Here is a 19,997-nt window from a genome sequence, read left to right on the forward strand (position 1 = left end):
CCTCTCGTAAACAGTATAAAACCCATCAGGTTTCTACTTCTCTTCAGCTCTGAACATTCCAAACTCCAAACATTAAATCTGTTTCTTTCTCCACAGATGCTGCAGGACCTGGTGAGTTTTTCCATCATGTCCTGTTTGTAACTCTTTCGAGTACAAACACATTTCCATCTGTTTCAGATGAAGTTACATTGTTTCATAGTTTGCCATTGTGAGATTTGAACTCTTGATCTGGGGGTTACAAGCCCAGTACCATAACCACTTGGCTATTTAGGCCAAGTCCATGTCCTGTTTGTATTGCAGATTTCCAGCATCCGCAGTATTTTGCTTTTCAATTATTATTAATGAAAATCAAGTTATTTCTTACTCTCTCTTAATGAAACAACCCTTCAAATTATACGCTGGGGCTGTGCGACCTTTGCACTGACCGGGGGTGTTCTGAACTCCTCCTGGCCGAGGAGGGCGCTGTGACTCCGCCTGAGCGAGGGGGGCCGCTGTGACTCCGCCTGGCCGAGGCGGGGGGCGCTGTAACTCCGCCTGGCCCTGGGGCGGGCGCTGTGACTCCGCCTGGGCGAGGGGGCGCTGTGACTCCGCCTGGCCGAGGGGGGCGCTGTGACTCCGCTTGGCCGAGGTGGGGACGCTGTAACTCCGCCTGGCCCTGGGGCGGGCGCTGTGACTCCGCCGGGGTGGGGGGGCGCTGTGTTGCCGCTCCCTGTCACCTTGTTCAGGCGCTCGTTCAACCAATCAGGGGGAACAAGCGGCAGAATTTGAATCCGGAGCCTGGTGTAACCGCCGGGGACGGAGACAGCGGGAGAGAGACTCGGGATCCGGGGGAGGTTCAGCATCCGGATCAGGAAGCCTGCCCGGACACACGGGATGGCTGAGGTAGCAGCGGTGCCTGTGCTGGCGGCTGAAGGACTGGCGGACGCGATGGAGCCGGAGCTGCCAGTGAGTGCAGGAGGTGAGTGAGGGAAAGGGGAAGGAGAAGGAGAGAGAGGGGAGGAGAGAGAGGGGAGGGGAGTCTAGCTGCAGCTCCAGGCAGCGACTGACAACCGCCAAATGCCCGGCCTGCTTCTCCCGGGATGTAATCTAACATCCGAAGAGGTTTTCAAAAAGTCCCAAAATGCATAAGCCTTGAATTTACAGGAAAGCTCATGAATGTCTCCAGTGTTATCTCTGTTTAAGATGGCAATTCTGGGATGAGTGCCACAGTCATCAAATCGTGCTGTATTATTTTAGATTTGTTCTTTTTGGTGACGTTGACATGTCCGTATTTTATTCCCCGTAATTAGTAAGAATCATTGGGACAGCAATGGTGGGCTGGGTCGGGTTCAGGTTCCCTTACCTGAAGACAGCGATGAACCAGTTGGATGTTTAGAAAGGCTCCAGTAGATTCTATTGTCAATTTATGGTGTCAGCCGGATTTATTGAATTCAATTTCACAACCTACCTGGTAGGAGTTGAACTCTCAACAGCTAGGTGGTTGGAACATTACTACAAGCACTAGGAAACTGCAATAATAGCTATACGGGTACTATATATATATATGTATAAACAATGAAGCATTAGGTGCTTTGATGTATTTTGTTTTTCAAATGCAGTCTTCTGTTCTGGACAAAGCTCTCACTAACTGAATCTCTTTACAATTTCCTGCAGTGGACAGTGGTGAAGTTGATAACCCTAATGGCCATGTATCTACTTGTAAGTATCCAAACAGTGTGGCATCTCGTGGATTATGGGCTGTGGTATCCTGTCAGTTGATCTTGTAGGGTTCAATATCAGTTATCCTTCAGGAGCAATTATTATTCCCCGTCTGATTCTTTGCAGGTTCTGTGGGTAAATATCATTAGTACATCAATACTGTATCTAAAACTAATGGACATTTATTGTACATTAGTTACAACCAGTACATTTATTTCCATTTGTCTAAGGAGCTATGCTTGGGAACAGATGTTATTTATTTTCTATTTTAAATCCAGATCTCTTTCAAGATCAAGTGGAAAATAGAGACAATTGTGACAGTCCCAAGGAGAAAAGTCCTTTGCATCAAGGAACGCCCAAGTTTCCAGAAGTTATCGAGACAACCCAACTCACCTATTATGAGCGATACAGGGCCTACCAGGACTACATCTTGGGTTTGTTATTTCTATTAGTGTTCCTTAACGAAAAAATTTTTATATGTAGTATAGACAGAAAATACTATGGTAATATAAATCCAGATCTTTAAAATGAAAACTATAGATAATACAAATACAAGAAATATTTAACTTTGCCAATAGCAGCTAAAAGAGGATGGACGTACAAGTGAGATTAGAGATAGAAGAATATTTTTGCTACAGAATAATTAATATGGAGAAATACTTAAGCCAGAAGTTTCAGGGCCCCTTGGGAATGGGCTCCGGGGGGGGTTGTCTTTTACATTGTTTCTGCCTTTTCTTGATGGTGGTTGAAATGGCAGGAGGACTTTGCACATCCTGTAATGATAGGGAAGTAATTGTCCAGTTGAGAGCAATTTTACAGTGAATTTTACTAATGCTGCACAGAAACTACAGGGCTTCAGAGACTTGCCTGGTAAAAGGAAGCAGCAAGCAAGCAGGAGTTCAGTGCTGGATTCATCTGGCAGCCATTGAGAGAACCAGAATGGTATGCCAGGGAGGATGTAGCAGCATACAAAGCCAGGAGAGGGACGGCATGCCATCAGGGCGGTGGCACTTGTGCAGAAGGAACGGGCAGGGGGAAGGGGGCCGTTTGTATAAAAGGCCTTGTACACTGAGAGGCCACCTACCATTGACCCTATCTCGGGCTTTGGGGCCCCTGTTGAGCAGCAGTGAGGGAGGGAGGTTCAGGCACAGACACCGGGACATCAATCTCAGGACCAATAGCAGGACCTGTCTTTGGGTGGGGACCCAGGAGAAGGGTGCAGAGGGGCATGTGAACAACGTCCTGTGCACAAAAGAGGCCACCCTCCAGAGAGGGTCTACTGTCCGAGACTCAACTACCTGCAGATGTTGGAGTGGCAGTGCACCTGAAGACTGCACCTCTCCAAAGAGGCAGGCACTGTGTGCTGAGGTGCAGGAGATGGGAGTTCGCGACCATCATGTTGAACCTCTACGCCACTGGACCATTCCAGGGATCCACTGGTGCTAGTATGAGGTCTTGCAGGTGCATTGATACATCAAGGTGATCACCAGTGTCCTCTTAATGGAGGGCCAGCGAGTATATGCACTTCTGCACTAATCCAGACAGCCAAGCTGAGAGACCCATTGGTCTTTGGGCCATTGCTAGATACCTCCAGGTGCAGAGTGCAAGTGCACATGGCAAGTGCAGAGTGCGATCAAGCAGCCCATTTGATTGGCACCACATCCACAAACATTCACTCCCTCCACCACCACCAATGCACCATAGCAGCAGCGTGTACCATCTACAAGATGCACTGCAAGAATTCAGCAAGGCTTCTTAGCACCTTCCAAACCCATGATCACTACCATCTAGAAGTACAAGGGCAGCAAACACATGGAAACACCACCACCTCGAAGTTCCCCTCCAAGCCACACACCATCCTGACTTGGAAATACACCACTGTTCCTTCACTGTCTCTGGGTCAAAATCCTGGAACTCCTTCCCTAACAGGACTGTGGGTATACCCACACCACATGGACTGCAGCGGTTCAAGAAGGCAGCTCACCACCACCTTCTCAAGGGCATCTAGGAATGGGCGATAAATGTTGGCCCAGGCAGCAAAGGCCACGTCCCGTGAATTAATTTTAAAAAAATAAAATGGCCCTTGAGCCTCTCAGACTAGCCTGTGGCCTCCTTCAACAGGAAAGGCTTCCACCCTCTGCACAACTGGAATATGATCACCGCAAAAGGATCCTACAGGTGTGTGTATGTTTCCCAGGAAGCAGCCAGCGTACCTATATACTTCAGCAGTTCCAGGTGCCACAACTTTTAAGGCCCAAATGTTTTCAAGAATGAATACTGGGATATGGCTGCTTACCCCTGTGTGGAGATACTCATGCAGAGGAAAGGTATAACACCTGCCATGGGGCAGCCCCCAAATGACCATCAAGCAGGCCATCAGGTTTCTGAAGGTGTGTTTCAGGTGCCTTGACTGACTGATGAAGCCCTTCAGAATGTCCGTTGAAGGTCTCACATCTTGTAGTGGCCTGCTTTGCACTGCACAACCTGGTGCTGCAGCGAGGGGTGACATTGCACAATTGGAACCTTGTGGATTGCGGTGCCTCCAATGAGGATATGGTGAAGGCTCCTGACCAGGCGATGCAAGATGAGGGGCTCCAGGGACTATAGGCAAGGTGGAAACGAGATACGTGAAGCTTTGGGAAGCACTAATACAGTTCATTTGAGCCTTACAATCTGTTGAGCTCATACCAATAAAGCTTTACCTTTCTTCAGCGCTGCACCTTCACTTTCCATTACAGTGCCCAGGTGCACATTGCACTTCAGCAAGGGTGAAGAGGTGTTGAACCCATATGACGTTATCAGTCACATCCAGCCCCTTGGGGGAGCTACAGTGTCACTGAGTCCCAAAGTGCAGCAAGAATTGAAAGATATAGTGCAAAATACATTAAATCTTTATTAAGTAGTATAACAGAGGTGGGGTCTAACTACTTTATTCACATGTGAACCCCAATTGCAGCCAGGTACTGCTCTTAAATCTCTTATGTATAGCCCTATGTGGTGAACCCCTTGTGCTTGCAGCTGATTTAGAAGCATGTTGCTGCCTGTGACTTGGGATGATTTTGGTGGCTGCCTGATGCAGCCATGATATTGACAGAATGTGCTGCTGCCTGACCGCTTTGCCACTGACTGGGTGGTCACCTTTCTCTACCAAACACACCCTTCTTGTATCGCCACATCTAAGCCCCAAAGGGAAAAGAGGTATGGAGTACTCACCTGGGCAGACCCAGTAAGGTCATTGACATGCTTGTGGCAGTGCATCCAGGTTTGGGGGATGATTTACAGCAGCTGTCCAGCTCTGCGAACTCTGTCCCGGCTTGCTTGGTCAGGTGGACAGGCCTCTTCCCCATCCCCGAGGAGGAGGACTGCTGTAGGAGGACCTGCAAGGAGGCATTGCTGAACCATGGAGCCACCCAGGGTCTTCCTTCTGCCATTCTGGCTGCTGGATTCCTGACAAAACCATTCTTTTCAGGTAGACAGACAGTCCCCATGGAAAGCGGTGCTGGCAGCCCTTTAAATGTGGCACCAGCAGCTGCTGCAGCAAAACTTGACGCTGCCTCTGCCACTCACATCCCGCCTCTGGTCAGCCTCATGACAAGCTGCCAGAAGATTGTGTGCAGATGGTTGATACCTGTCCAAACAGAAGGGGTACCTGCTTCCAGCCCTGATGCTTGGCCCTGTGGCCTATCTGCAAAATTCAGCCCTTAATGTTTTGACATTTAACCAAATGTTTTTCCAGCTCTTCATGCAAAATCTGCAACTTCTTTCTTATAACAGATCAAATATTTTGTAGAACTCAAAGACACCTGTTCTAATAGAATGCATCTGTGCAGGCTGCAGAGGATAGATTCTAATCTAGAATTGATATTTTGGAGTTTGGCAATGTTTTCTTGGCGACCAAGAAGGAATTTTGCAAAGGTTTATTTTTTTGCTTGATTATTCCCTTCAGAAATTTAAGTTGGATGATATCTGTTATAGAGTAAATTATACAATATCCATGGAAAGAATTCACAATGATGTTTATCATCTTTTCTCATTCATTATTTTTGTATTAAGCTATGATGCAGACTATCATCTAAAATTCTTGATTAGAATATTTTAAAGCCATTGAGGATTCACTGTTCACGATTTTAACAAACAGGTGATGCTAAACCATCGGAAGTGAAAGATTTCATTGCAGAATATTTGGAGAAGGTCCTAGAACCATACGGATGGCAAGCACTCTGGTCCAATGATATGTTTGAGGTGCTTGTTGAGGTAAATGTCTATTTTAAATAAATGCAAAAGGTAATGCTAACTACTGCATTTTGGTACTTCTGCTTGCAGTGCTCTACAAACACAACACATTATAGTATGTGTGTTCTCCAAGATCTTATGGGCTTCAATCCTTTGGTTATACCAATGAGGTGAGATGTTTTAAGTGTGCTGCGAGAGAAGTGTGAATATTATTTACTCCTTTCTCAAATTAGCCTAATTCAAATCTATGTTGAGCAATTATCAATTTTAATTTTCAGCCCTTAATACTTCTGCATGTTATTTATCATTCAATCATCCTTCCAGCACTGAAGAAACTTGTCCAATTTCGATTGACTGAGGACTGCGTTATGTTTCACTGCAGCACCATTTTCTCTCCTGAGACTCCATGGGCTGGATGTTCTAATGCCAGTGGGGGTGGGGGTGGGTATGTGTGCAGGAATGACTTGAAAATTGTGTTCCCAGAGGGTGACACTGGATCTTGCCACCTCTGGATCACAATGCAATTTTTAAAGGGCTGAGTGTTTTCTAAAATCCACAGGCCTCCAATGAAGTGCTCATTGAGCTCATTAACAGGCCGCAGGAGCAGATTTCAGTTTTCATTTTGCAGGTACGGGGAACATGTAGTATCTGGGACAGATCAGGGTTTGGTGGCCATGAACAGTGGGGACTCATGAGGGCTAATAAATATACTGGGAACTCATTTAAAAGTGGGAGAATAAATCCCAGCTGGTGCCACAAGTTGCCATTGCTAGTACTGAGACAATGTCAACAATTGTAGGAGTCCTCAGAGGGTTTCAAGCCTTTGGTACCACTTGGGCAGCAGAGATTGGCAGAGGAAGCACTGGTGGAATGAATGCTAGTTGATAGAGTGGAAATGGGAACAAACTACTCTAATTTTAGATAGAGTACAGAAGAGGAGCTTCAGCAGAGGCATCCTCCTGGTTGGGGTGAGGCCAGAGGAGCACAGAGTGGTTACAAGGGGAAGAAGATGTCATCCAGGACTTAGGGTGTACCGTCCAAGAGTCAGCTACCAGCAACTGACTGAGCGCTCATGCCATATGAGTCTGAAGTTTTCCATCAGATGGTCTTGGACGTTTGTGCTTTGGTCCATAATGACCTCCGTCAATGCGTCTCAAGACATCGGAAAACCTTGGCTTCACCCTTGGATGCCTGCCCTTGTCAGCACTGGGCCTCTTGTGATGTGTCCTCAATGAACGGCAAGCCCAGCAATGGCTGCTGCTCGCCTTTTCAAAGGGCCCTCGGTTTCTATGCCCCGTCTTCAGTTCAGTCCTGGTGCTTCTTGGGTGCCAAACTCATCCTTAGGCCAGTTATGTATTTTACATTTGAAAATAGTGTCGCTGACGCATGGCGGGTCAGGACCCTGGAATTATCTGTATGTCAAGTTCCTGACACTGAATTGAAGGTCCGGCCTCCTGGTCCTGGCCTGGAAAGAGGCTCTGAACTTGCAAGATAACACAAATCTTTTTTCTTCCAGCTTTGAAGAGCTTCTTTGAACTCACCTTGTATTCAATTGCCATAGCCAAACCTCTTTATTTTAAGAAAGTTTCATGGATTTCAGTTAGTCTCTTCATTGCTTTCTGTTTCCCTTCTCATGTTTTATCAGTTATCTATCGAAACTCATTTTCACAGCCAGATCTCTTTCCTTAACAACTGCCCCTGACTCTAACCTATTCCATGTGGATTCCATCTTAAATTCCATCATTTGTGTTTCTGATCCATCATGATTACAAATATTTCGAAGATATTCAGTGCTTCTTGAATCTGGCCATCACCTGAGATTCACATTCAACCCCATGTACCAACATATGCATGCTGTTGACTTCTCTTCAGCACTGACTCATTCTATCTCAAAGCTATCCTGGTCTGCAGTTCTATTTCACCCTACATCTCATCTTGTGCTTTACTAAAACATTTTTTTCTTCTTCTCGGTCATCAAGGATCACACACTTCAACAACTCTTGTATACCAATGCCCTGCTGTGTCCTTCACCCCATCCATTTTCTTCTGACCCCATGGCTGCCTTCCACTCTCGCCCCTTGCCATATTTACACTATCCCTTTTTACCTCCTGCTGTCTGATCCCAAATGATCAATTCTCAGCAAAGGCCTCAGCTTTGTTTCTTTATGCCCAAACCCCAATGAATTTCAGGCTCAGCATGACAGTGAGCTCTTGTTTTGCCTCTGTGCACACTGGCCAGCAGGCTTTCTCTGCTGCCAAAGAGCAGAGCCCTTCTCCCATCCTTGGAATTCTCATCCTACTTAGGATCTTTGCTCTGGCCTCTTAATCTTTCTCAATCTTTTCACAGAACTGCTGGTGTTATATTAGCCATCTCAATTTTTCTGCTCCCCTTACTCACTCTTACCTATCTCTTTCTGAACTTGTAGCGCCCTCCCCACCCCTTTTAGGATTCTGTTGACACTGTTCTCTCTTTGACATTCTGGTCCACTCTTCAATCACCACCAACAACCCCTCCCCTTCCTACAACACCTTTCCATACCAGCGCAGGTGATGCAATACTTACCTTTTACCCACTCCTTTCCCACCTGGGCCATAAACACTGTTTCCAGGTGAAACAGCAATTTCCTTGTACTTCCTTCAATTTATTATACTGTATTCATCGTGCAGCCTCCTTAATATTGTGGAGGCCAAACACAGGGTGAGCACTTTGCAGAATACCTCAGTTCAGTCCACGAGCGTGACACAGTTTCCAGTTACTTGTCATTTAATTCTCTGTCCCACTCTCACACCATTTCATTGAACCTCGCCATAAGCAAGAGGAACAGCATCTCATTTCCATTAGGTACTTTGCAATGTTAAGTCTGGAGGACTATTCAGTAATTTCAGATAATAGCTTCTGCCCCTATTTCTTTTCAGGTGATAGGTATTGATTCTGCATTACCCATTTACATTACCTCAACTCATCTTTTGTTCCCTGTACTTGTCCCATTATCACCCCCTTTTTGCACGTGCAGAAGTGCTGACCAAAGGTCACCCAGACCCAAAATGTTAATTCAGTTTCTCTCCCCACAGATGCTGCCAGAACCACTGAATAGTTCCAGCATGTTCTGGTTTTATTTAAAATAAAAAACTGATGATGCCCTCTTAAAAAGAAAGTCATCTGTAGTTTTTGCAACCTTCAACCAAAGTTCTTCGAAATACAGGGGGTAATTTTAAACTTTGTCAGGACAATAACCTGGTAAAAGAAATTGTGTGCGTCTGCTGTGGAAACTGCCTAATTTTCATCCTATTGAAACTGCAGTCACTCGTCAATGTAGATGATAAATGTTAATATTGTCCCTCAGCTTGGTGAATTGTGCACTGAGGACCATATCAAATTCCCAGGCAATAAGGTTGAGTTAAGCAGACTCCCCAGTATTACTTGACTGAACATGAAATTATCTGAAATTATAGAGTAAATTTACCACTTGAGCGCTTATCAGCTTAACAGAGCCTCATCAACTAGGAACACATTGGAAAATTATGTACATGCAGTGCACAATTTTCTGTCCATTCACTTTAATCACAGCAGGCAAAGTTCTGCAGCAGGACTGTGCCAGTGGAAAGCATATGCTTCTGTCTCGTCTTGCTGGTGATCACATCCTCCAGCTACACTGGGTCTTTGCCTGATAACAGTGAATTCAGTAAATTACAAGTTTAAACATAACCAAGATAATTTCACATAAAGATACTCCTGTAAGAGGGGAGTAGATGCGGTCCATGTGAACAAAGAATCAGCTAGGTTATGTGTAAAAATACATTTGGACTGACATTCACATTAATTAAGTTGACAAAAACTAAATATGTCCAACTAGCTGTCTCATATCTATTTCATGCAAAGCTGGTTGCATCTTTAATGTTTATTTAGCCAATCTATTTTAAACCTATGAAAACAAATTATTATATTACTATGTTCTCCTGGATTAGATTCACTATTTTACCTCAGTGTGCCTAACCTTAAAAGAATAGCCCCCTATTGTACTCGTGTAACTTCCCATCCGCCACTCCCAGACCAGTACTATCTGTCATTTTGTTCTGGTAGCATTCGTTATGATCAAAGTTCCTCAAGACACTTGTGTTTTACAGTAAGCATGTTTCAAAAACAGTAGTTCATGAGGGTCTGCATTTTAAATCTTACTGATTTGAAAAACTGGAAAATAATACAGAGCTTGTTCCGTTTTTTAAAAAGGCACTTTCTCACAATTTCAGGTGATTGATGTGGAGACTTCGAACCACAGGGCAGTGGTAAAGTTACCAGAGCCATTCCTTTATGAGTCTGAAACCTATCCTCTTGATGCAGAAGCAATGGAAAGTTTCCTTGAGGCAAAAAAGCACCTGGTGCCATTGCAAGAACTATATGTGGTGTGTGATGAGTCAGGAGAGTTTGACCAAACAGCCCTCGCTATCGAACATCTCCGGTAATAGATTTATTGAAAAATTTGAGTTTGGCTTTTTTTTAAAAAAAACTGTGTAAGCGTTCAGATTGTTGAATATATTTGATCAGTATCTCTCTTGTTTTGTGTTGTTATTGCCAAACTATTAGGAGTGAGAGCTATGAATAAAGCTTGTTGACCAGTAAGTTAGGCAAGTTTTTAACATGTATGATGAGCATCTGTTCAGTTATGGGTTCTTTACTTGTGGGCAAAAGAAGTCAAAAACCAAGCAGCAGCTTGAAGTGCCAGGAGAGACAAGGTTGGAACTGAGAAACTGAACACATGAGGCATATCAGTGTGAGGTTTGGGCAGCAAGTGATTGAGATTTGTCATATGATAGTGAGATGCCTGGAGAGGGAGCAGCAGATGACACACATGGGTAATGTGCTGGAAGATGTTATACAGGTACAGTTTGATGCAAATGATCTCCTTTTGCATGTTTCCTGGGCTGTAAGTGAGAATTCTGGCAACACAAAGAAATGGAACATATTTTATCCATTTTGTGTGTGGGTTTATCTTCAACGTGAAGAAAAAGAATCGGATAACATGAAATAAAATGAACTTCAGAAGCAGAAATCTGAAACAGAAATTTTAGATGGATGAATGTTTTTTTCCAGAACATAGGAACAGAACTGGGTCTTTTAGTCCCATAAGCCTATTTTGTCTTTCATTGAGCTCATGGTTAATCTGTGACCCAACTCCATGTACCTGCCTTTGGCCCTTGTCCCTTAATACCTTTGGTTAACAGAAATCTATCAATTTGAGTTAAATTTGACAACTGACCCAGCATCAACTGTGTGTAGAAATATTTCCTAACTTCACTCCTAACAGGCCTGGCTCTAAGGTTTAGGAAATGTCCACAAGTCCTAGGGCCGTATTTCACGTGTCCCTGTCAGGTGTGTTGTGGGGGAGGACGAGAAGGCACCAGTAAAATAGGGCAGGTGCCCAACCCACCACCATCTAGCCCACACCCGAGCTCAGTCGGAAGCCCACCCACCATATTCAAATAGGTAATGAAGGGCTGCTTAGGCTTTTCATCAAGCCACTTGACCCTGATACTATGCTGCCCATGCCATAAGATGTTTGGCATGGCAGTCCGTTTTTTAAAAAAAAGTTCTTCGAAGGGTGGGAAGGAAGAGGGGATCTATCTTCCGGGGCTGCCCTTTGCCATCTGCAAAGCGGCCCTCCTGGGATTGAACCCCCTCCCTACCAACCTGAAGCCTTAAATTTAACCCCCACCACCCACCCTGCTCCCTGACCTGTCCAAACCACCCCTGCCCAAGATCCTGGTAGCAACAACTGACGCGCTCTTGGCTTCTCCAGAACTGATGGAGCTGCTGGCTAATCCAATTGGCTGCCAGCTCCACAGGGTGGGACTTCCTCCCCAGCAACAGGCAGAAGCCCCACTTGGCCCTTGTTTGGCCCACCCGCAGCACTTTATGGCTGTGGGGCGTGTCGGCGTGGAGCATGTTGGCTCCACAGCTCATTTGCTTCTGGGGGGGGGGGGGGGGGGGGGGGGGGGGGGGGGGGGGGGGGGGCCCTCTCCCTTATTATTGTTCAGCCCCTATTCTCCAACCTGTTTCTCTCTATCTACCCTATCACTCCCCTAAATATCTTAAACTTTGATCAAATCATGCCTCAATCCTAAATCGCAGGTAATACAACACTTCCAGCAAAGATTCATAAGAAAGGAGTACATAATAAGAATGTGAGCATGTGCCTGATTTATTGAACCCTCATGATTTTCTGTTTGTTAGAACTAATAGATGGGAGGAACATGTAGGCTGTGAACTGGGCGCATGCATTTATTCTCAAATCGTATTACATGAATCTCTGTGCTGGGAATGTTTCGAGACTAATATATTGTATAAAAAAATACATGTGCTTATCCATTTTTAGTGAATTTCTAACTACATTTGGAAACAATTTGTAGTACCTGTCATTGATGCTAAAACTAATAGCGCTAAAGAGGAAGGCAGTCTTGATTTCTGGTCTCGGGTGGGAAGGAATCCAAGTGTAGTTTGTTCAGAATCAGTGTCACTGATTAAATATATATTGGCTGGAATTTGCCCACACCTAATGATCCCTGTGGTGTGGTTTTATCCTTTCCCAGTGGTGTTCTAAATCAAAGGCGTGTTTTGGCATGCAGCAGCAGTGACATTTAGTAAGCAGCAAATCAAATTGAAGTATTTACACACGTTAAATCGGGAAGTTAAAAGCATTAAATACCCGTTCACTTTTTTAATTAAAAATTTCAGTGCAATAAATGTTTGCATTAAGCTAGATGTTCAAGTAAAGAAACTTTAATTTCTTTTTTAAAAGTGGAATTTATTATGGAGAAACTTTGCAATCCACAAACATAAAATTAGTCTTCCAAGGCTGATGAGGTGCTTAGTCATAATTATGAAGTTAGCATGCTATTAAAAATCCAGTTACACCTCATTCAAGGCTTTTCAAAGTGATTTTCTTTACAGCATAATAGTAGAAGTTCTCAGTTCAATTGATTTCCATTGGTTGCATTCTGTTGGGGGAAGTGGGAGAGCGTGGTGGGGAGTACCTCAATAGTGCCCTCTCTGGAGTAGTGTAGAATTGCAGACAACAACTTCTGGATTTCCTCATTATTCAGCACATGCCAATTCCATATGTTACTGTCAGTTTTAGTGGAGTAGTGACAGAACACCTTGACAGTTTTGTTGCGTTATCACTGCAAAATCCAGGCTACTGTTTTAAGCTACTCTTTTGGCCAAGGCATAGAACAGGTAATTTACCTCATATGTTGTCAATGGCCTTTTAAACAAATACAGAATTTCAAGGATCTATTCAGTCCCACGTTACATAAGTGCTAATTTAAAGATGTGGGAGGTTATTGATTCTGCCATTTATTTTATAAAAATGCAACTAGTCTAGGTAATTGATGCTTCCTATGATATTTTCCAGCCATGTGACAAATTTTCACCAATATTTTAAAGGCTGCATTTATTTAGATTATAAATTTATAACTTTTGTTTCACAATGGATTTTATTTAGTTTTCGGCAATGCTAAAAATCATCAGTAGACCCAAAGGGGGCGCAGTATCTTTGATGTTAGCGCTTATTCAAAGCAGGAGTCTCAAGACTGAACAAAACTTGTTCAGAAAATTTTCTCCTGGAGCTTTTCCTAACTTTATTTGCCTAATAATCTGAGTCTCTAATGAATGGTTAATTAGATGTTTTTGGTACCTGTCTGAAATGAATTCATTTATGTATTTTAACATTTGTTGCAATTGGTTACAATTAGTATAAATTGCCTGACATATTATGTTTTGTAGATTTTTCTTCCTACGCATCTGGAGAAACTGGGATGAAGATGACGAAGATGATTTTGATTATTTTGTCAAATGTTGTGAACCGAGATTAAAGCTGTTAGTATATTTTGCCAAAGTTTGCCTTGGCCAAACGTTGCAGTTGTCAGAATATTGAGAATTCATTCAGCATTTCTAGAGTTAATGTAATTTTCGATTACTCGGAGGTAATGAATTTGGAACAGTGTTTTCTAGAAAGGCAGAGACCTTTCTCTAAGTTTTGCCACTGGTTTAATAGAAATCACAAACTTGCTGTGTTTAAATATGTAATCTCCATAATGCATGATAACATCCCTGTTGCACTTTCAACAGGTCAAAAATTAATTAATCAAGCTGTGAAAAACTAGCCTTTCCAACCTTAAAAACCCTACCTGTAGTGTACAGTTAAAACCATGCAGTGAAATAGTATTAAAGATGCAATTGACACAAAGGGCCGTAATGAGCGTCAGATTGGGGTGAGGGTACCCCAAAGACGCACTGAGGAATCCGCTTCAGAAGTTCACAGGTAAAGTTTACATGGCAATTGCCGAGGAGTGCAAACTTCCCCTGAGCAATTGCCCTGAACTGGGAACCATCTGAAAATGTGATTTAAATTGCAAACTTTATATGGTTCCAATTGGGTTACACCAATAGTTCCCCAGAGAAAGTTAGAAGAATTAAGACCACTTCTAACTGCTGTGTAACAATTGTTCAGGCCCAGACTAAACCCCATGGGACAACCCCACCTGACCACCAAGGGTCTCCCCCCAACTATCCCACCCATGGGACTCCCCCTCTCCTCGGGGCCTCCCAGGAGTCTCCCATTACCCACCCCCCACACAGGATTCCCTTCATCTGCACTGGACCTCTCCACAACCCCCCACACCACCACCACCACCACCCTACAGGCCTGACCTGAGGCTGGATACCCTCCTGACGCCCCCACCCGGCAGCCGATTCCACCGACAGCTGATCCTCTCCCACCCCTCCCATTCTATCCACTTACCTTCTCGCTGGCCAGTCGAAGACCTTTAAATTTCAGTTGACGTTTAAACTTATTTGGTTTATGGCAGCTAGTGCCGTCAAAAAGTGGGTGCGGGCTTCTTCACTTCGACTGTCCTGCATTTCAACGGTGGGCCTCGAGGACTGTGGCACTGCCTGGATTTCACCCGGCCTTGATCAGAAGGTCAATGAAATAGGATCAAAATAATTTGACGTAAGTAATTGGGCATGGAGTGGCAATCCGACGCTGATTGCCACTCCAAGGAAGTTCAGGCCCTAACTTGGCAAATTAGTTATTTTAAGTAGTAAAAGCTAAAAACCAATTTAAAATAAAAACATAAAATGCTTAATAATCAAATCTACTTGAAATGTTAACTTGTTTTCTCTTTTACAGATGCTACTGACCTGAGTATTTCCAGTGTTTTCTTTTTGTTTCTGATTTCCGGTATTCGCAATATTTTGTTTTTGTATTTTTTACTTCTTACTGATAGCCCTTGGCTGCAGTCATTGCTTAATTTTTAATTTTAACTAATTTTACTTAAAAGTGCAACTGTCAGTGGAATTGGATGGTCCAATGAATTTTGATTATATAATCTTCATGATTCATTCATGGCTACATTATCACTGTAATATGAGCTCCTCCACAACTTTTAGTTAAATCTCAAGCCACCCAAGGCCAACCATAATCCTTTATTTCACCCCCTTATTCAGTTTCACTGCTAATATTGGGACTTCTCATTGAAGTACTTGTTGATTCCTGACACCAGATGGTGCTCTAAGCAAACTGAAATTTTATCTGTGCTTGACAAAAATATTATCATTAAAGCTATGTGATTAAAATTGGTTTTAGTATTAATTGAACTGGAGGATTTATCAATGATTGAATTACAGTAATGTTACTGGAATGCATAGGATTTTTTCATTCCCACTAATTTTCTTCCTCTGTTGAAAGCCTTGCTCCTTGTTGGGATGGCAGTGTACTTTTGGTGCTTTGCCCAAATGTCTTTATTCATCTTTAAGCTTTGATATTTTGGCAGGCTATTTCACACTCAGGGCATCATGCAAAAGTTTGATCCTGTATTCAGCCAGCATTGAAGAGTAGTTGTTGGTTAGCAGTCAGGTGCAGGAGCTATGACCACTTTCCCCTTCCCAATGCAGTTCTGAGGCTAAGCATAGTGCTCCCCTAGCTGTTAAAAACAAAAAAACTGCGGATGCTGGAAATCCAAAACAAAAACAGAATTAGCTGGAAAAACTCAGCAGGTCTGGCAGCATCGGCGGAGAAGAAAAGAGTTGACGTTTCGAGTCCTCATGTTCACACACCTTAAACCAGCTTATATTTCAACTCTTTCTTGGACTCGAACTCAAGTTCTGTCGAAGGGCCATGAGGACTCGAAACGTCAACTCTTTTCTTCTCCGCCGATGCTGCCAGACCTGCTGAGTTTTTCCAGGTAATTCTGTTTTTGTTTTTGTTGTGCTCCCCTAGCTGCCCTAATAAAAGTTGACTAACTCTGAAGGGACTGAGGATTGAATTTTTGTTTTGATTTCTGTGGTTCGGCCTTTTAGTGGATCACACAGCATTGTCTTTACTTTAAAACTACTGTAGCAGTTGGCATCTGAGTTTTGTTTTTGATCAACCAAATAAGAACCCTTCATCAAAATACAGAAGAGCTGAAACCAAACTTTTGCCATTTTTACTTGGAATCTTTGGAAACTACTTTCACCAGAATTGGGACTGAATGCATCTGTGTCCTGAAATGTTTCCATTATACCCATTTCAACTATAATTCTAATAAATGGATTGTAAATATGAATTCAACAGAAGCTTATAGATTAAATAAGGGGGAGTGTGATCTGCGTTGGTCACAAAATTAAAGGTGCACCTCTGCTGGAGAAAATATCCACTTTTGTTTTTAAATTCAGGTACTATGATATCCTTGAAGATCGTGTTCCTGCTGACCTTGTTGCTGAATATAATCGGCTATTGTCCAAGTGTGAGGAAACATATAAGGAATTTGTAAAATTGAGAGAGAACATTTCTATTAATGATCCAGCATCAGAATCTGAATTGAATAACATTTCCATGGTTGAAGGAGTTCAACTTTGTGAACAATTGGAGAAGCTGAAATATAAACTTCAAATAATGGAGACTCCATTTTATAGGTAAATGGTACTTTGTTTCACTCCATTGATATTGTTTACCTTGAATCTTTCCTGTTAGATATTAAAATTAACAGAAGTTTACATTTTTTCTAAATAATGTATTTACTCACAAAAATCTTCAACTGTGATTTAAAATGCAATAATGAGCTAGATTTTGCAGTCAGCAGTGAAGCAGCAGGGCTCACCACTGACCTCTATGAAAGCTGCCCATAAAGCTCTAGTGATCTCTGTTGCAGTGCTCTTCTTTCCTGATGAAGGTTTAAATTTGATGCCACATCAAGGGAAGTTCCAGGCTTGCAGTAAGCAGCATAAGCAGCCAATCACATCGATGTATTCTCAGACAGTAAATCTGGAAGCTAAAAGCACTTCAACCTTTCCATAATTTAAGTTGGCACATAAAATAGATAATTGATTTGGAAGCTAAAATATCAATATAAACTTTAAGAGAAACTTATAAAATTACATGGAAATTTTAATCGCAATGAAGAAATTTGACATTCCACCAATGTAAAATTAGCTTTTCAGGGGCAGTGAGGGTATTGAGCAGTAATTTTGAAGTTAGTACACAGCTTAAAAACCCAGTTAACTCATTCAACAAGGTTTAAGTTTTTAAAGCTTTTTTATAATGAGACTGACAGTGTGAAAGTGGAGGTTTTCGTACTGATTGCTTAGGGATTGCAGTCTGTGAGGGATCTCCAAAGCGCACCTTTGAAAGAAGTGTAGAATCACTGACAGTGATGGAATACTCTCCACTTTCTTGAATGAATGCTGCTACAATAACACAAGAAGCCACAAAGCAGCCCACTTTATTGACACCTTGCCCACCACCTTAAAAATTAACTCTAACATTTGGCACACTGTGGCAGCAGGGTGTATCATCTACAAGATGCACTGCAACAGTTCCCGAAGGCTTCTTCGATGGCACCTTTCAAATCTGTGACCTCTGCCATCTAGAAAAAGGACAGCAGGTGCATGGGACCACCACCATCTGCAAATTTCCCTCAAAGTCGCTCACATTCTGACTTGGAAAAATATTGCTATTACTTCACTGTCACTGATTCAAACTCCTGCAACTCCCTCCCTAACAGCACTGAGTGTGTTTACACCATGTGGACAGCAGCAGTTCAAGAAGGCAGATCACTGCCACCATTTCAAGGGCAATTAGAGACAGTGGCATCCATATTCATGAACAAATTTTAAAAGTTCTGGATTTCTGTGTGTTTGGTGTTGATTCCTGAAGTTACTGTCAGTTTTGGTGAAATAATGGTGGCGACAATGACAGTTTCACTATTATTTCAGAATTTTGATCCAGTGACAATAAAGGAATGGTGATATACTACCAAATCAGGATGGCATGTGACTTTGAAGTGATGGTGATCCCAGATGGCTGCTGCAGTTGCTCTTCTAGATAACAGAGATTGCAGGTTAGGGAGCTGTCAAGGAAGCCTTGTTGAATTGTTGCAGTGCATCTTGTAGGTGGTATATGCAGCCATGTTGTGCTAGGGGTGAAGGGAGTGAATGTTTTGAGGTAATTTAAGCGGGGTAATTTTGTCCTGGATAGTGTCAAGCTTCTCTAGTGTTGGAGCTGCACTCATCCAGACAAGAGGAGTGTATTCCATCACATTTGTATCTTGCAGATGGTGGAAAGATTCTGGGGAGTCAGGAGGTGAGTTACATCTCAGAATACCCAGCCTCTGAACCTCTTGCCGGTATAGTATTTGTGGCTGATCTGGTTAAGTTTCTGGTCCCCACCATCAACATCTGAGGTTCATCACTTAATTTAAATTTTCGTTAAAAACCTAAATAAATTTATTTCACATAAATAAACTAACAATTACTGCTCAACACCCTCACAACCACTGAAAAGCTAATTTTATATTGGAATGTCAAATTTTTCCATTATGATTTTAAAAATTCATGTATTTTTATTAGTTTTGTTTAAAGTTTATATTATATTTAGCTTCTAAATGCAATCATTTATTTTGTGAAAATTTAAATTAAATGGTGACCCCCAGATCTTGATGGTGGGGGTTCGGTGATGGTAATCAAGGGGAGATGGTTAGACTCCTTGTTAAAGATGGTCATTGGCTGGCGCTTGTGTGGCACAAATATTACTTGCCACTTATCAGCCCAAGGCAGAATTTTGTCCAGGTCATGTTGCATGGGGGCTCAAGCTGCTTCATTATGTGAGGAGCTGTCAATAGACCGAACACTGTAATTATCGATGAATATTTTCATTTGTGACCTTATGATAGAGGGGAAAGGTCATTGAAGCAGCTGAAGATTGTTGGACCTAGGATACTGTCCTGAGGAACTCTTGCAGCAATGTTCTGGGACTGAAATGAGTGGTAACAATTGGGAGAAGTTTGGATAAAGCTGAAACTCTGTTCCTAACTAACAACACCAATAACTTTTAAAAAAAACATTTTTAGGTATGTGCTATGTCAGGATGGCTATGGATTGCCAACAAAGCAGGCTAAAGGAATTCGTCCCTCAGGTGAAAATGTTATTCATGTAGTTTCAAACTCCATGACTGTTACTCTGCTGCAATCTCTGCTGAGGGAGAAACTAAACCCGGAGCATGTGACTCAGGAACGTGTGCTGGAGGTAATGATTTTCACTGACCATCAATTAATGAAGTATTAGTTGAATAAAACCATTGCTTTCCGTTATTAACACAATCAAAAATATAATCCTGAGAGATTGCAGAGTGGACAAATTTGTAACCTTTTTAATAAACATTTTGGCATTACAATAAAAATCAGCTATTTGTAATATTTTATTAGCAATTAATTATTTTTTACCTGCAGTAACTTGTTGCAATTATTCAATGCCAGCAGCATTACATACAGAAATGAGACACATAGCCTGTTAGTCATTTTGGTGGTAGTGAGGGAGTAACTTTGGCCAGGGCAAGGGGATTCTCCTCCCCTTCTTTCAGTAAAGCCTTGGGATCTTTCATGTGCAACTGAACCACTGGAACAAGTTGATTGGATCTTGGTTTAACATGCCCAAAAGAATAATGCCTGACAATGCAGTACTGCACTGGAGTGCCATGTATATGACTTAAACTTATAACCTTCTGATCCAAATTTGGTAGTGCTAGCAAAGG

The 19,997-nt window shown here is 42.7% G+C and overlaps 1 protein-coding gene across 3 annotated transcripts in view; it reads left to right on the forward strand.

The window, feature by feature from the left end:
- Nucleotides 1-629: 629 nt before the first annotated feature.
- The window catches only part of shcbp1 (SHC SH2-domain binding protein 1), a 55,239-nt gene continuing 35,871 nt past the window's right edge, over nucleotides 630-19,997 (forward strand). The window contains exons 1-8 of one of the 3 annotated variants that reach the window (XM_041192758.1): nucleotides 630-958; nucleotides 1,654-1,698; nucleotides 1,977-2,132; nucleotides 5,837-5,952; nucleotides 10,180-10,388; nucleotides 13,712-13,804; nucleotides 16,646-16,885; nucleotides 19,318-19,492. In XM_041192758.1, the coding sequence (XP_041048692.1) occupies nucleotides 874-958; nucleotides 1,654-1,698; nucleotides 1,977-2,132; nucleotides 5,837-5,952; nucleotides 10,180-10,388; nucleotides 13,712-13,804; nucleotides 16,646-16,885; nucleotides 19,318-19,492 (1,119 nt within the window). In that variant the 5' untranslated portion in view covers nucleotides 630-873. Of the gene's footprint in view, nucleotides 959-1,653; nucleotides 1,834-1,976; nucleotides 2,133-5,836; nucleotides 5,953-10,179; nucleotides 10,389-13,711; nucleotides 13,805-16,645; nucleotides 16,886-19,317; nucleotides 19,493-19,997 lie in introns of all 3 variants that reach the window. The other 2 variants (XM_041192760.1, XM_041192759.1) reach the window with 2 other exon arrangements.

The sequence above is a fragment of the Carcharodon carcharias genome, chromosome 7, assembly GCF_017639515.1.
Source record: "Carcharodon carcharias isolate sCarCar2 chromosome 7, sCarCar2.pri, whole genome shotgun sequence".
Classification (NCBI taxonomy): Eukaryota; Metazoa; Chordata; class Chondrichthyes; order Lamniformes; family Lamnidae; genus Carcharodon; species Carcharodon carcharias.